The 16,489-nt window shown below is 36.0% G+C and overlaps 1 protein-coding gene across 1 annotated transcript in view; it reads right to left on the reverse strand.

Moving 5' to 3' along the window:
• Window positions 1-16,489, reverse strand: part of LOC306867210 (metabotropic glutamate receptor 7-like) — a gene marked incomplete at both ends in the record, with an annotated part of 220,064 nt that overhangs the window by 97,030 nt on the left and 106,545 nt on the right. The window contains one exon of the mRNA XM_079412799.1: window positions 1,486-1,623. Within this exon, the coding sequence (XP_079268925.1) occupies window positions 1,486-1,623 (138 nt within the window). The remainder of the gene's footprint in view (window positions 1-1,485; window positions 1,624-16,489) is intronic.

Consider the following 16,489-nt stretch of genomic DNA (forward strand, 5'->3'; position numbering starts at 1 on the left):
ATCACAATTTTTTTCTTTGGTTTTCCCCTCGAAATCACAAAATGAACCTGCAGACTAAAAATCAAGGCTAGGCTAGTGTTTTTCAGTCAGTTCTTGCCATCTTTGTGCAATGTGCATCAGACGGTTTGCGAACAGACTGTGGGCGATCTGTGGGCGAGCCGGCGAGTCTGGTGCTATGTTACTACCAACTTGATATAAGGTGTAGGCGGCAGTCACATAGTTTCTACCTGATGTGTGTTGGTCCATTGTGGTCTTAAATAGCTGAAGACCTCAAGCACCATCTAGTGGACCTCATTTTGACCTGGTAGACTATTTTGGTTTTCTAAAATAGAAAAACCACCTTTCTCTTTGGTGTTTTATGTAGTGAATTATTAGCTGCTGAGAGAATCAAGCAAGTTAAATTCAATTTTGCACAAGAGTTTTGGTACAGGGTAATAAGTGTAAGTGTATAACAATTTCATTGTCATGCTTTTTATTTCGTTAGCACGTAGTCAATAGTATTGATTCCTGCATTAATTACTCTAGATACTCCAGAGTGTTTACCCCTTGTGCTTTTATTGACTTCACCACATGCTACAAGACAAAGTACAGGCATACACAATTTAAAAATGATTTCACAACTTAGAAATAGTACTTCAGTAATTATGCATATCATTGCTTGAAATGTAATGTTCTACTCAATCCTGGATTATTGCGTCCAAAGCTACACTTAAAATATTAAAGATAAGAGAGGTTTTGCACACAATCTTGCATGCATGCTTTTGGTATCCTGTTATAAATATTCCAAAATGTTTGTTGACAATCTTGATGCACGTGTACTCTGTCTTGTAGCTGACTGGGAATTGGGAACCAGTCAGCCTGAACTAGCCATGATGAGCTGGGAGAAGCTTATGTAATTGAGAGCTCTGTTACAGAAGAGAATGTGCTTTGTATTCAGAAACACAGTGCTAATAAGCTGGAGTCAATGGGCCTGACAGGGTTCTTCAGGTTTAGCCAAAAAAAAAAACTAGGGAAACAGTGGTAACTTTCATACTTTTTCAAGCACTGCAGCAAGTGTCTTAATTTAGACTGGCAGGTTTATAATTCCATGCTGAACAATCTAGCTAAAGCTGGTTGCTTCATTTTTGAACACTGTATCTTTTTATTAGCTGGTTTAAGCCGGTTATTACCTGGACCAAGCTGGTCATTAAGCAGACAACCAGTTACATAGAACCAGCTTGACCACCTTAAACAAGTACTGACCAGCAACCAACTAGTAGTTGGTTTGTTGTCGCTAATTGCTAATTTGTTGTCACTAAGTGCGCTAAAGATCAACTTAGACATGTTACCATGTATCAAAAGACGGTATAGTTACCATCTTTTTCAGCTAGGTTTTCAGTCAAGATGGCAAATACCATTAACTTGCAGGAAAAAACTAACAAAAACAAACTACATGTCGTAGCATGAGATGTTTGTTTTAGATAAAATTTATCTATTAACGTTTACCTGTGCACTTTCTGCTAGTGTCTTCTTTCTTGGAGGAACTCATGAGCTTGCAGTTGAAGTTCTCCTCCCAGAACTCAGCAAACCAGACGTTCCTTCTGTTGTTCTCTAGTGTGCGAGAAGTGAAGTAGGTATCGAAACCTGAAAAGGAAAACGTATCACCATTAGCGATAGCATCAGATAATCCGTAACATAACCTGAAAAGCAATGTCCCTTTGTCTTGATTATTGCTACACTACCAAGAAACAAGCCACATCTACCAAAAAGCACTATGTACTGATAATGTACAAACAGAACCAAGGTTGTTGGTGTTTCCAACATATTTGCATGGCAATTAATGACTATTTTATATTTTGATTAATTGGTGGCTAATTTCTATGAATTTGTATCTCATTTGTGCATTTTTTACACAAGAAGACACAAAAGGAGATTAAAGAATGTTGGTAAACAAACAGTTGCCGGTAGCCACTGACTTCCGTAGCATGAACAAAAAGTACTGTAAAGGTCAGTGACAACTTTGAGAGAACCTTGCGAGAATGTTAGAAAATGTTCTGAGAATGTTACTTGCTAGCTGGATTCAGTTTATTTTTTTCTAATGAGATGCAGGTATGCTGGTACAACTAGCAACTAGTTTAATCAGTTCATCTGAGCAATTAAATCTCAGGTACAGCATATGAACATTTGATCAGCCTTGGTGCAAACAGGCTGCAACACATTTATGTGGAAAAAGTTCTGCATCCCTTACAAAATCATTAGCATCCTTGACATTCTTTGCATGAGGCAGCTTAGCATTTAATCAGACCGTTCGCTATCAGCAGACAAACAATAACATTTATCAATCCGGATCCTGAAGAGTCTTTTGAATCTGTCCTTGTTGTCTGCCATCAAGGCTAATAACATGCCTCATCTAAATAGGTTTGTGGTGTAATGAGGCTTTCAACCACAGTGTATCTACAAGGACAAAGGTCAGCAGAACATTTAATTTTGCCACAGGCATCAGCTAACCTTACATAGTCATTGCTCATTTAAACTTTGTTTGCTTCCACTCGGCAGACTGCAAAGGAAGTGAGTCCGGGTCTGTCTTGCACACTAGAAAATAAGTGTTGAGAAAGAGATAAGGTGTTATCATTAAGCTGCTACAGCAGAGCTGCCCTAAACCAGTCAACAAATGCAGCTGAAGTCTTTAATGCACTCCCGGGCATTGCATACTCTAGAGTCGGAGCAAGCATTCGGCCTATCTGTGGCTCCCAAGCTGCATGCCCCAAGTTGGCATCTTGAGGGCTGGAGTCTGGTGGTGATGTCAGTCACTTCTCCTGTGATTGGGTGAATCAAGATTTGCCCAGTATACTCAAAGTGCACGTAGAACAATCAACTCGCTTACACCGCCACACTTTTTTGAAGCGCCTACAGACTTCAGTCAGGGTAGCGCCATATTTAATTTCTGACAGGAATGAAAACGAAGCTGTGAAGGATAGAAGTACAGGGCGTTCAGTGGATTGTACTGTTGTTTAACAACATATCGATTGTTTAGCTGTTGAAATATCTTTCCAAAAATAACTTTAAGTATACAAGATCTCCACAAAGCAATTTTGCAAGCATGATTTTTGAAAATGTAAAAACTGTTAGGTCTATCCGTCACAGCCTCGTTTTCATCCATGTTAAGTTCAGTATGGTGTCTAACATGATTAAAAGTCTATTGAGACTTGTTTTGGTAGAAGGTGGAGGTGGGTAAATTCTGTAGCATAAATTATTGCGCAAAAAGTCTTTATGAATGATTTGCGTGCCAATTTAATGCAATAATAACATTAAATACGATCCAAGATGGCGCCGCAGATGGCAGCTACAGTGCTTTACTCTTCAGTGTTTGTACAGTTTTTGTTTGTTTTTCCTGTTTTTTGTTTCTCAAACACGATCAGTTTTACCAGGGATGACCTGCTGAACATTTGGCAGAACACACCACAAAATATTTTACCGGATTTTGATTATTCGAACGTTTTGCTGGAAATTGTAGTTGGTGGAGCTGTAGCTCTGGTCAAACGCTTCAGCGCGGATTTAGAACGGTGTTGCCTAGCATTCATCTAGCGAATTTCCGCTCTCTACCCAACAAAATGGACAAAGTCCTTCTGCTCTCCCGGACAATCAAGGATTTTTCAAACTCTGCTGCTCTGTGTTTCACGGAAACCTGGCTGAATGATGCTATATCGGACAGCGTGCTACATCTGCCTAACTTCCTGCTGATCGCGACGCAGAATCAACGGGGAAATCACACGGCGGCGGTACGTGCTTTTACATCAATGAGAGATGGTGTACAGATGTAACTGTGTTAAAGAAGATGTGTTGTTCTAATCTAGAAACGCTCTTCATTAACTGCAAGCCGTTCTAGTCGCCGCAGGAGACTATATCACCTGAGATCAGCTTAACAGAAACTCGCTGATCAGATCACAGAGAATGAGCAACAACACCCAGACTCTGTTTTAATCATTCTCTGGGACTTTAATAAAGCACATATCTCCCTCGAACTGCCAAAATACAGACAGCACATCACATGTCCCACCAGAGACAATAATATATTGGATCACTGTTGCACAGTGATAAAGGACGCATATCACTCTGTCCTACAGGCAGCTTTAGGACTCGCTGATCACTGTTTGGTTAATCTCATACCGACCTACAGGCAGAAACTTAAATCTGTTAAACCTGTATTAAAATCTGTTAAATGATGTTTTATTAACAAAGTTCGGGAGGAGCACGTCAGACACTTAGCCTAATTAAACACAAGTGGTACGTAATCAAGTCAATCAACTCACGGACATAAATACAGCTGACATACCTCCACTCATTTGACGGTCTATCAGCATCCCTCCACCACCCCTTCTCCACTAATATCACTAAGTTCTCACCATACCACGGGGGGATACTCTGGGTTCGGGCCATTCACGAGCTCAGAGCCCTTCCCCAGGACAGCACGCCAACTACGTATTACCATACTCGCCAAATACGCATTACGTAACTCGTGCTAAATATATGTAAGTGTGAACTCGTGAAAAGATGGACTAATGAAACAGAGCGGGTTTTACAAGCCTGTTCCGACCTTACTTATTGGACTGTTTTCGAAGCTGCCGCAAACGATCTGGACGAGCTCACAGAGACTGTAACATCTTATATCAGTTTCTGTGAGGATATGTGCATTCCTACCAAGACTCATCTAACTTATAACAACGACAAACCATGGTTCACTGCAAAACTCAGACAGCTCCGTCAGGCCAAAGAAGATGCTTACAGAAAGGGGGATAGTCTTGTATAAGCAGGCCAAATACACACTGGAAAAGGAGATCAGAGTGGCAAAGAGGAATTATTCTGAAAAACTAAGGAACAAATTCTCTTCCAGTGATTCTGCTTCAGTGTGGAAAGGTATGAAATATATCACCAGTTACAAGACACCATCCCCCAGCACTCTGGAGAAGCAACAACTGGCAGACCATCTAAATGAGTTCTACTGCAGGTTTGAAAAAACACCCCACACCCGCCCTGAACACCTCTCCTCACAACCATTAACACCCCCAGTGACCCCCCTCTCCCCCACACCTGCAGTTCAGATCGGTGAAGATGATGTGCGCCAGGTCTTCAGAAAGAACAAAAGAAGGAAAGCACCAGGCCCAGACGGTGTGTCACCAGCCTGCCTAAAAACCTGTGCTGACCAGCTGGCCCCCCATCTTCACACAGATCTTCAGCAGGTCACTGGAGCTGTGCGAAGACCCCTCATGCTTCAAACGCTCCACCATCATCCCCGTCCCAAAGAAACCCAACATTATTGGACTTAATAACTACAGACCTGTGGCTCTAACATCTGTGGACATGAAATCATTTTAAAGACTTTTGGTTTTGGCTTATCCGAAGGCCTCCACTGGACCCCCTGCAGTTTGCCTACAGAGCAAACAGGTCTGTGGATGATGCAGTCAACATGGGACTGCACTTCATCCTGCAGCATCTGGACAGACCAGGGACTTATGTGAGGATCCTGATTGTAGACTTCAGCTCAGCTTTTAACACCATCATCCCGGACACCCTTCAGAATAAACTAACTCAGCTCTCCATCCCCACCTCCGTCTGTCAGTGGATCACCAGCTTCCTGACAGACAGGCAGCAGCTAGTGAGGCTGGGAAGACCCACATTTCCCACGAGTACCACAAGTAAGCACTACCGCTAAGCTATGGCTCCCACAACATAGCTAGACAAATGTGTAAGTTCTTCTGAAAATGGATGTAAGAATAGTTTGTATCAACCACATGAGCAAAACAATGAGAGGAATGAATTTCTGTGTTCATAAATAGTTCATAAACTTTGCTCATAAAACATTTTTTTTAAACCATGTTAACCATGTAAAAATAGTTGCATAACAATAGAAAAATTTATCAGACATTAATTGTGTTTAAAGAGGACATATAACGCTGAAAGAGCGTTAACCAGATTCGAACCTTTGTTGCCTGCGTGAGCACCATAGCTCAACACATGAACATCTGTATGGAAATTTTAAAGCCATGGCTATGGCAACACACATATCCCATTCATGAAACACAAGCAGAAATATGGAAATTCATAAAATCAATCATACGTTAACTGTCCCATTTTTAACACACAAAAATATATATATTACATAATCCCCAATGAAAGCCAAGCAAATTGAATTGCAAATAGTTCATAAAACCATTCTAACATAAAACTTAGCATCGTAAATGATTTTACGGACAAATTACAATAACATTTGTTCTGCTCATGTTTTATGAATAAACCACATCTTTCATAATCACTACAACATACTGAACCGAACTCAAAAACTTTATACAGTTTATGTTCTGTGGCCTTAACAAATTATTCCTCAGGCTGACTGATGCATGTTTTCGGTTTATTTGTCAGATGACCTTGACCAAACGTGGTCTACACATCACTCCACAGGCGTAGTCAACTCAGAAATGGATCCTCAGCAGGTTTGCGTGCTCGCTCATAAATTCTGCTAATTGCAGCTTATTTGTACACAAGACTTGTACACAAGAAACTCCCAAAGGTCTGTCTGTGTAATTTTCTCCGTGTCTGGAGGACAAAGCTCAGAGCTTCACCTTTTGTTTAAAGCGTTCAGCAGCTGCTCTGTTTGCTGAGAATTTACCAGGCAGCCCATGAACCTCATCCATGGTGGGATTCAGGAACTGTCCTTGCTATCTAATGATGTCACTTTTTATGAATATTAACATTATATCTAAAATGAGACTTTTGACCTCACTTAGGCAAACAATAGGCAAAAGCCATAGGCAGGATTAGATTTGACATGAAGCCATTAAATAAAGCAAGCACTAGACATGAAAAAATGATGGGGGGACAGTTTGCAATCTTACATTAAAGTGTAGAGTCACATTCATTATTTATTTTCCTAATGTATTTATATGGAGAGACCAAGTGATATATATATATATATATATATATATATATAAACATATGTCTGTATATACAGTGTGTGTGTATATATATATATATATATATATATATATATATATATATATATATATATAAACATTTATATACAGAGTGATAACAATTATGAAAGAGTGGAAATTGTATTTGAAATAAAGGCCATCTACATCAAATAATACCGCAAAAAATGTCACGGTTCATTGAGAAAGAAAGAACAAAAGAAGGAAAGAATATTTTCAACTGATAATATTAAGATATTTTAGTATCAAATCAGCATCAAAATAAAGACTGTAGTAACAATGCTGAAAATCCATAAAACTTTAAAATATGTGAAAAATACAAAAGAGAAAATTTCACAAATTTGCTTAAAAATCTTTAAAAAACATTTGAAAACCTTACAAAAAAATCTTATAATTGCACATATATAATACTAGTAATACTACCAATAATAATATATAATATAATTAATGTGTAGTGATAAATAAATAATCACACATTTTTCTTAATAATGAATAATCGCACCTAATGTACTTTACATACTCTCTGAACAAAGGTGAGAAAATATAATGAGAAAATGTACAAGAAATATATATATATATAGACCAGCATGTGTTCCTTTAAAGCACATGTAGGCAGTCGCATGTGTCTTTCCAGCTTTTCAAAAGGCATCGCCACGGAAGATTAATTCAGGCAGGCCTAGGCCATTTCCTTCTGACTCCACAACCCACGGCCAATCCATCGTCATGGGAACCGTGCAAATGAGAAGCTTTCCCACACCCATCCTGAACCGCTTTATAAAACATTACACAAATGCGTTTTTAGACATCCCAACGCCTCAAGAAGAACCGTTCCAGCCAGAAATCCTAACTTGTGGCGTCAAGCCATGCGAGAAACCTCAGGTGACAATCGCTAGTGCTGACGACGCTTCAAATAAAGTTACCAAGTCTCGAGTGCCACACTAGATCGTCGCCTCTTGCAGTGATTTTATGGACGGTCCGAGGTTAAACGTTACTCAGAGCCTGTTGGGGGAAAAGGCAAACCGAACTGATCTCCAAATCAACAAGGATCACACTCCAAGCTGTCACTCCGCTTCGGGTGTCTCCGAGTGGCTGATATAACGTTGTTGCGGAGCACAAGTGGCTAATGCACTCGCAATTTGTCTCCGTCTCTGTAGTGAGCTGCAGACAGATGGGGGCTGACAACTTCAGATCGATTCTGCTAAAACAAGTCATTGGGGGAGGTGGTGAGAAAACAGATAATAATTTAGATGAGCATCATGCTTGCATAATTTCAGTGGCGGTTTTTGTCAGACAAACAGGAAAAATAAGGAAATAAGCTTCTGTTTTCTTGGAAAACTGCTTGCTTACCAAATCATTTGAATGGTGTCATTCACAAAAGAAAAAAACAACAAAAAAAACATTAATAGATGTACATAGTAACTATGAAAACAAGTATGAAAGAAATACTTTTTTCAAAGCTAAAATGTTCTGCTCAGCACTGATTCAACCAACTGTAGACAAAATGTTGAATGCTTCCATTATTTTATTGTTATATTCAGAAACAGGCCATTAAACCAAACACTTCAATGCTGCAATCTACATTTCTACTTTATTTTATCACTTTTTTATTAGTGCTTGGATAGCACCGGCATTTTGATATCCCTCACACATTTTGATTAGGGTTTGTTCTAAGTATTAAACTTCTGTAATGAATCCTAAATCACTTAACTTGGAGAATCCATTTAACTTTTTTATTTTATTTAATTTTATTTATCCATTTATTTTATTTTTTTCAACCTGTGCTTAAAATTAAATTAAATTTAATTTAATTTAATTTACTAAATATACTACCATTCAAAAGATTGGGGTCAGTATGGTTTTTATTTATTTATTTAGTAAAAAAAAAAGTAAAAATAAATAAATGTATTATTATTTTGCACTTATTTCGGCAAGGATGCTTTACATTGATCAAAAATGTAACTTTTGCATTGTTACAATAACTTTTCTACTTTAAATAAATGCTTTCTCATGAAAGGTTTCTTGAGAAGCAAATCAGCTTTTCAGGATTCAGGATTTCTGAATGCATACAATCTCCAGTTGTTATAACGTTTAGAATATAATAATAATAATAATAATAATGATGATGATGATGATGATAACAATAATGATAATAATCATTATAAATATATAAAAAATAAATGATGTTTGCATGCTGAATTGTGATTACTTATGTTGTGCGTAATATAAACATTAAACATATATAAACATAAAAAATTAAGCTTGTGGTGAAATGATGTCAAAAGCATAATTTTGTTATTATGTTTATTTATCTTCATAGCTAATACTTGTTTATCACTGCTCATTTGATTTAAAGCAAAACTGGTTTTCGACATGAATTATTGAAAACTCAACTCTCTTAATTATTCAGTTTCAGCTGAAAATATATCACCCTGAGATTTAACACTAAACAGCCCTGCAGTAGATTTAATTTATATAATACAATATAACTGGGTCAGAAAATAACACAGTCCCATATATCTCATTGTGGCATAAATGTTGTTGACCTCTTGTGGTTAAAGACCCCATAAAAAAATCTATTTTAATCCTGTGGCTTTTCAGCCCATAGCATTTTTAGTTGTTATGCAAGTGTACTTCTAAAAGTTAACAGTATTACTGTTTAGCAGATATATTGAAATAAATTGTGTAGGATTTACTTTGAAACAGCTTTTATTCAGAAAGTGCTAGTAAATGTAAAAATAATAATAATAACAATAATTAATTTAAAAAATAATTAGTAACTAGCCCATTTATATACTACTCAACTTTTTTTTCCACCTCAAATTAGGTGACTTTGAGTTGAAAATATGAATCATGTAGTTCCTAACTGAATGTGACAAGAGACAACTTTTTGCATTTTTGACACATTCGGCATAAAATTAAAAGTGCATGTGTGCATATTTTTTAATATTATTTGATAATAGTTCAAAATTATTTTTTCCCAACTAGAATTAGACCTAGAATTTCCTTCACCTATCTGTTTCTTTAAGATAGATAGACAGACAAAGAAAGAAAGAAAGAAAGAAAGAAAGAAAGAAAGAAAGAAAGAAAGCACCCAATGTTCAAGACACATTTACGGTTTTGTGTATATGCTGTGTGTATATATATATATATATATATATATATATATATATATATATATATATATATATATGCAGAATTGCAGAACAAGTCTGAAATGTGTTATAAACTATAAAGTCACAATTAACTTTTAAATTATTATTAAACTTTTTTTTTATATTAACTTGTTTTTTTATTTATTAAACATTTCTTATTGTTGTTATTTTGAAATATTAATTAAACATCACTTTCTTTTTTCACTTAATTCCATGCGGAAACAGGCTTCCATAAGTAAAACATTTAATTAAACACGAAAGTATAAAGACTAAAATAATATTTTCTATTATGAACTATTTATTTGTGTTATTTACAGCTTCGAACAAGCTTTTTTTTTTGTGTACATTAATTTAAATTGTCTTACTGATGATGTCATCATGCACTCATAGGCATGTCCAGATTTTTATCCAATCAAATTACATCTTTAGGAGAATGTCCTTCCCCCTAATTTCACCTCTTTCTGACTAGCAATAGCACATAGCAAATTACAGTTCATAGCTGTGATGTAAACTAAAGGCTATTGGCAATTCAACAAAGGAGAGGAGCCAATCAAAAAGTCCCACCCAAATTTCCTGCTTAAATATATGTAATTTTTCATCACATGAAGCAAAAATGCACTTGTCAAGTAATCTCATGATGAGGTTATTAAAGAATCACAAAATCCACACCATTTTGAATGGAAAAAAAAGTCAATATGAGTATTGCTATGTAAGTGTTCCTATCAAAGCAAGCATAATCAGCAATGGACCCAGTCCATTCAATCTCACTCTTGTAATGGTGGTGATGGTGAAAGGGTTGTCATTGTGAGTTTAGGGTCATAATCAGAAATCCTGGAGTGACAATTCCAGGCCCCCTACTGTTAGAGAGCCATCTACTACATAACACAATAAGCACCCAAACAAACAAACCCAGTCGGAGGTCACAGCAGAGGCCTGGGCACCAGCTGTGAGCCTAATGGCCAAATTAAAACTAAACCAAGAGACTGAAATGCCACATGATAAGGCAGAGAGGAACCGCTTTCTGCACAGTTTGATCCAATTACAGACTGGGCCAAAATGGTCAGATTCCTGCATGCTCATATGCTAACGTCCGAGTATCAGCAAGTGGAGAAAGTTTGATGTTTGAGAAGTTTGTTTTGTGAGGTGAATTTAGAGTGGTGATTCACGATTCAATGATTCTTTACTGATAATAGTAATAGAAATGCTAACTTGACAATCATATTCAGAAATTGTTACCATGACTAAGGAAACATGGCCACAGTTAACTAAAACGAGAGAATGAATAAGTGAAACATGACCACAAATTTATTACAATTATTTACTAATACAAGGGAAAGAATTGGTTAATTACTAAAAAATACTAAAATGATGGAACAAGTTAGTGAAACGTGACCACAATTTACTATAACAATGGATTGAATTAATGAAACGTGCCACGATTTAACATAACGAAGCAATGAATTAATGAAACATGACCACGATTTAAAATAACGAAGCAATGAATTAATGAAACATGACCACGGTTTAATATAACGATGGAACAAATTAGTGAAACACGACCACAGTTTACTAAAATGATGGAACGAATTAATGAAACATGACCACAATTTACTATAACAATGGAATTAATTAATGAAACATGACCATGATTTAACATAACGAAACAATGAATTAATGAAACATGACCACGGTTTAATATAACGATGGAACAAATTAGTGAAACACGACCACAGTTTACTATAAAGATGGAACGAATTAATGAAACATGACCACAATTTACTATAAAGATGGAACGAATTAATGAAACATGACCACAATTTACTATAAAGATGGAACGAATTAATGAAACATTACCACAATTTACTATAACAATTGAATGCAAAGCATTTACTAAGATGATGAAACAAATTAGTGCTACATGACCATGATATATTAAAATAAGGGATTTAATTAGAACAACATGGTCATGATTTAACTAAAACAGTGGAACTAATTAGTACAAAGTGGCCATAACAAGGCAATGTATTAGTACAACTTAGAAATGGGAGAGGATTAGAAAACAAGTTAATACAGTATAACACATGGCCACAAATAATTAAGTTGTGGAAGCAAATTCTTAATTTGTGGTTATAAAAGTTTTTTTTTTCTCTCTCTCTTGCATGTACAGGTCTTATAAAATACATATGTAAGTATCAAAGGCTCCTCTCAAACTCCATGCTATTTCAACCATTTATTTACGTATTCATTTGGTAGAAGCTAGCAAAACTAGCAAGATATTCAGGGTTGTGCGATGTATCCTTAAAACTCTGATCAAAGCTTTGCATGGTAAAAGAAGATATGACACCAGACTACTTTAAATACAGGATACACTGTTTTCCAATGTCTAGGTTCACCAGGTAATTTTGGGTTCTGACGCAAAACCCCAGTTAAGAGCCATTGGTTTAACAGCTGTCTACATCTGTTGTAAATGGAAAACATTTTATAGTCTAGTAGCTAAACGGCAGGACTGACATTCCTATGATTATCCTTGCATCACACTCCAGCATCTCTAGGCCATTCCCTAAGTGCTCGTCACATTGGAGCGCTTGGGCTGTTCCTGAAGAGATATCTTTGCTGACAGGCTGCCAGCTAGATTTCAGGACGAGTTACCTGACTGAGCTATTGCACTACACAGCTATGGGCTGTTTTAGCCTGTGATGGTTTCATAAAAATTCAAGTAAAGTTATTAAGTAGAGTTCAAGTAAAATTAATTTCACCCTCAGGTTTTGTTTGGGGTTTGAAAGGCCTCAAGCTCTGTTCGACTTTTCCTAATTTCATGAGGATGGATTAAAAACAAGGTTTCAAGGTTCGTGATACATTACTTCTGTCTGAGGACCACAGATGTGAAATATTAGCAGAGTTTCCTTAGGCAAGAATCATTATTACTACTTAGGTGTAGTGATTTGAGCACCTAGCTAGTTACACCCTACACTCTAAAAAAAGATTTGTCAAATTGCAAATAAAACTAAGATTATTGCTATGTTTTACAAGAAAATACTATTTCAGTTTTTCTAATTCTAATAAAAATGTCATGTTTAATTTAGTGTGTTACTTGCTGTTTCTTTGTAATCATAGTTTGTTATATTCACATATTTTACATATATTCAGTTTATATATAAAAATAAAAATATAAAGAAGGAAGAAAAAGTGAAGTAGTACATTGATCTATTTTGACTTTGTATAACAGATAAACTATTTATTTACAAACAAACAAATAAATATTCCTAGCTAATTTCCCCCAAACTCAAAAATAGTGGGGACACATTTTAAACCAGCTTGGCTCATGAATATTAAACAGATGATGTAACTTTCGCCCAGTAGTGATTTGCTGAAAGGCAGTAAAGTGGGTGTTAGCTATAGGAGGATTACCACTTATCCCTTGTACATTCGTTCAGTCCACTGCTGATGCAACCGGTTGGCAGAAGCTTCTTCTTGGTCTTAAAGTCATTGTATTTCAAACCTAGCAATTTTTTTGTTGTCACAACATGACAAAGTCAAAGCAACTCTCAAAATATAAATTTTTAGAAGTGGGTCTAGTTAAATCACAGAGTGTTTTGTCAGGGCGGCATGTTTAGTCTACTGTGTGTCATAAATAAAAGTAGACACTTCAGATCATCAGGTTGTGTATCTGTACACCAACACTCACATAAATCAGATCAAAGACAGCCATCTGAATTGCTTCGAGCTTCATGTCGATCCAGAAAGACAACATCGTTTGACTTCAAAAAGGGAAAGGTAAACGAAAAGTAAGGCGTTGTGAGTTTCTCACGAGATGCCTGTGGAAAGACAAACTCCCTATATGACTGCAGCTCATGGCAACACTACATTCAATTGTTTTCACAGGTCTTTTTCAAAAAGCACAATAAAGCTGTAAGTGTGATGCTTTCCCTGACGAGTGCCTTTCAAATTGTTCCATCAGTGCCGTGAAATGCAGGGGCAATTGCTCGACCTGGCAAAGCACCGCTCGACATACTTATCAGCAAATGGCAAACAGCGCAAGCTGAGAGATGCTATCATAACCCTGTGGATACCTGGAAAATGCATTGCACTGTGTGACATGATTTAGATTTGCAGCGTTGCATCGCACGGATTAGCTGGCGGGAGGAGTGAAGATGTAAATACGGAAAACCACTTGTTTAAACACACGGGAAGGTGGAAATTGTTGAAATTGAAGAAAACATTTTTATTAAAGCATTAATGTTCGAACACATCTGCTCTCCCATTCAAACTCTGCTGTAGGGTTTTCTTATTATGTGAAGTATTTCACTCAGAATGTACATTCTGTCATCATTTGGTCATAAAAAAGTAGAATATGCATACTCCTCATATAAGGGAAAAATACACACCAAAAATCTCAAATGGCACCAGTGTTTTTTGGGTATTATTTATATACTATTGTTAATATTCTGAACAGGGATATTATTGTTAGCTAAATCTACACAGAAAGAAAAAAAAATAATAAAATTGTATTACTTGAAATAAAAGTAAAATTAACTGAAATAAAATAATGTTTTGGGGCCCTGGATAAGTTTTGACGTGCCCTGACATTTGGTTTTTTTCAGTATCTAATGTTTATGCGTGGTTAGTGAAAAACAATTTTATGAGAAAATGATCCTGTTCACTTCTTCATAGAAAACAATATATTGATTTAACATTTGTAAAACGTGTTTTGTGATAGAATGCCCTTATGCGAGGGAGTGAGAATGGTCATTAATATTTAGGGTGTATTCAAACCTGTCTTGTTTGGTTTGATTGAAACAAACTCAAGTTCGTTTCCCTCTTTGATGCGGATCTTTTGGGCAGGTGTGAATACAGAAATCGCACTCGGGTGCGCACCAAACAACTATACTGAGACCAAGCTGAAGAGAGTGTTAACATTCACACGACTTTTATATCTTGTGGTTTTATATGTTATAAAACATTAAACATCCTGGCGGTGTGAGACATTTAGACAATGAAATTACACATATTTCAAAATGTTTCATTTGATTTCATTCATGTAGTCAGGAATTATAGTTTTGGAAAAGTCTAACTAGTCAAATGTGTACAAGTTAAGTCACAATAACAACAGATGCTAGTAATCTTAGGCTACTCATCAGAGTGATATACTCCACTGGATCCAGCTGCGCGACACATCGTGTTGTTTTCTTCTTCGGAGGTGAATTCTGGGTTATTCCTCTCAGCGTGCCTTCCAGAAACAAAAAGTAGACGGGATGAGCTCTTCACGTTTGTTTACGTGAAGGCGATGTGGGCACGCGTCTCACGTGGATGTTTAGAATCAGAAAAGCGTGATCGGCTCGTGGGCGTGACTGCATTAGAGATAACGAGTTGAGACGGGAAAGCTGGACATTGCATTAGTTTCATGCGTATTACTTTAACAGAGAATATTCGTTTTGGACGTGACTTACTTCATTTAAAAGTAGACATTTCAAGCTTTCTATATTTATATTTCACATGTATTTGAGGGGATTCATGTTGTTTTATTTACATGTCTGTGAAGAGAGGTGACAGAGTCAGCAGAGAATGCACCCTGTTTATTTTCTTTATTTTGCAAAAGCACATTGTTTTGTTGTTATTATGACTAGACACAAATAAAAGGTAGACCCTTTGCAGTTTCAAACAATACCTTATTCTTATCTGTACGATCACAGCTGACTAAGTATTTTTTGTTCTTTTCGTGGTCATAAAGAAAATACAAGACAGACCGCACCGGTGCGGGCTTCGACTCCAGGCGGTTAAGTGTAAGTAATAAAATAGCTAAAAGTAAACCACTGAAAATTAAAAAAATAAATAAAAGTTAAGAAAAACTATAAAGACGTTTAAAAAACAGACAAAAAGGCAACCTTATTTCCTTATAAAATTTTAACATGAACATTGATTAAAATATTGAAGCAAAATATTGTTCAAAATTAAGAAAGATATCATCATCAATAATAAAATAACATTGATTTTGTATTTGCTTCATTTTTTTATGTTATAGTGTTTATTTTACCTATAGTTCAAGTTTTAGTAGTTGTGCTATTATTATTGCTTTAATTGATGTATTAGTTTTAGTAATTTTAATACTGAGTATACTTATTTTATTTTTATTTAGTTCCCAAAACATTTCCAATATTTTTATTTTATTTTAATTTAGTGAAAATAGTTTTTAATCGTTTTAGTTTTATACAACACTACATACAAGTGACATGACGCGAAGTAACATAATAGCTTTGAATCAATCGAAAAGCTGAATTTAAAGCTATTATTTGGCAATAATCTCACTAATTATTCACGGGTTATGCTAAAATAAAATATGACACTAACAAATTTGAACTAATGTCACAAGGAAAC

The sequence above is a fragment of the Barbus barbus genome, assembly GCF_936440315.1.
Source record: "Barbus barbus genome assembly, chromosome: 49".
In the NCBI taxonomy this organism is placed as follows: Eukaryota; Metazoa; Chordata; class Actinopteri; order Cypriniformes; family Cyprinidae; genus Barbus; species Barbus barbus.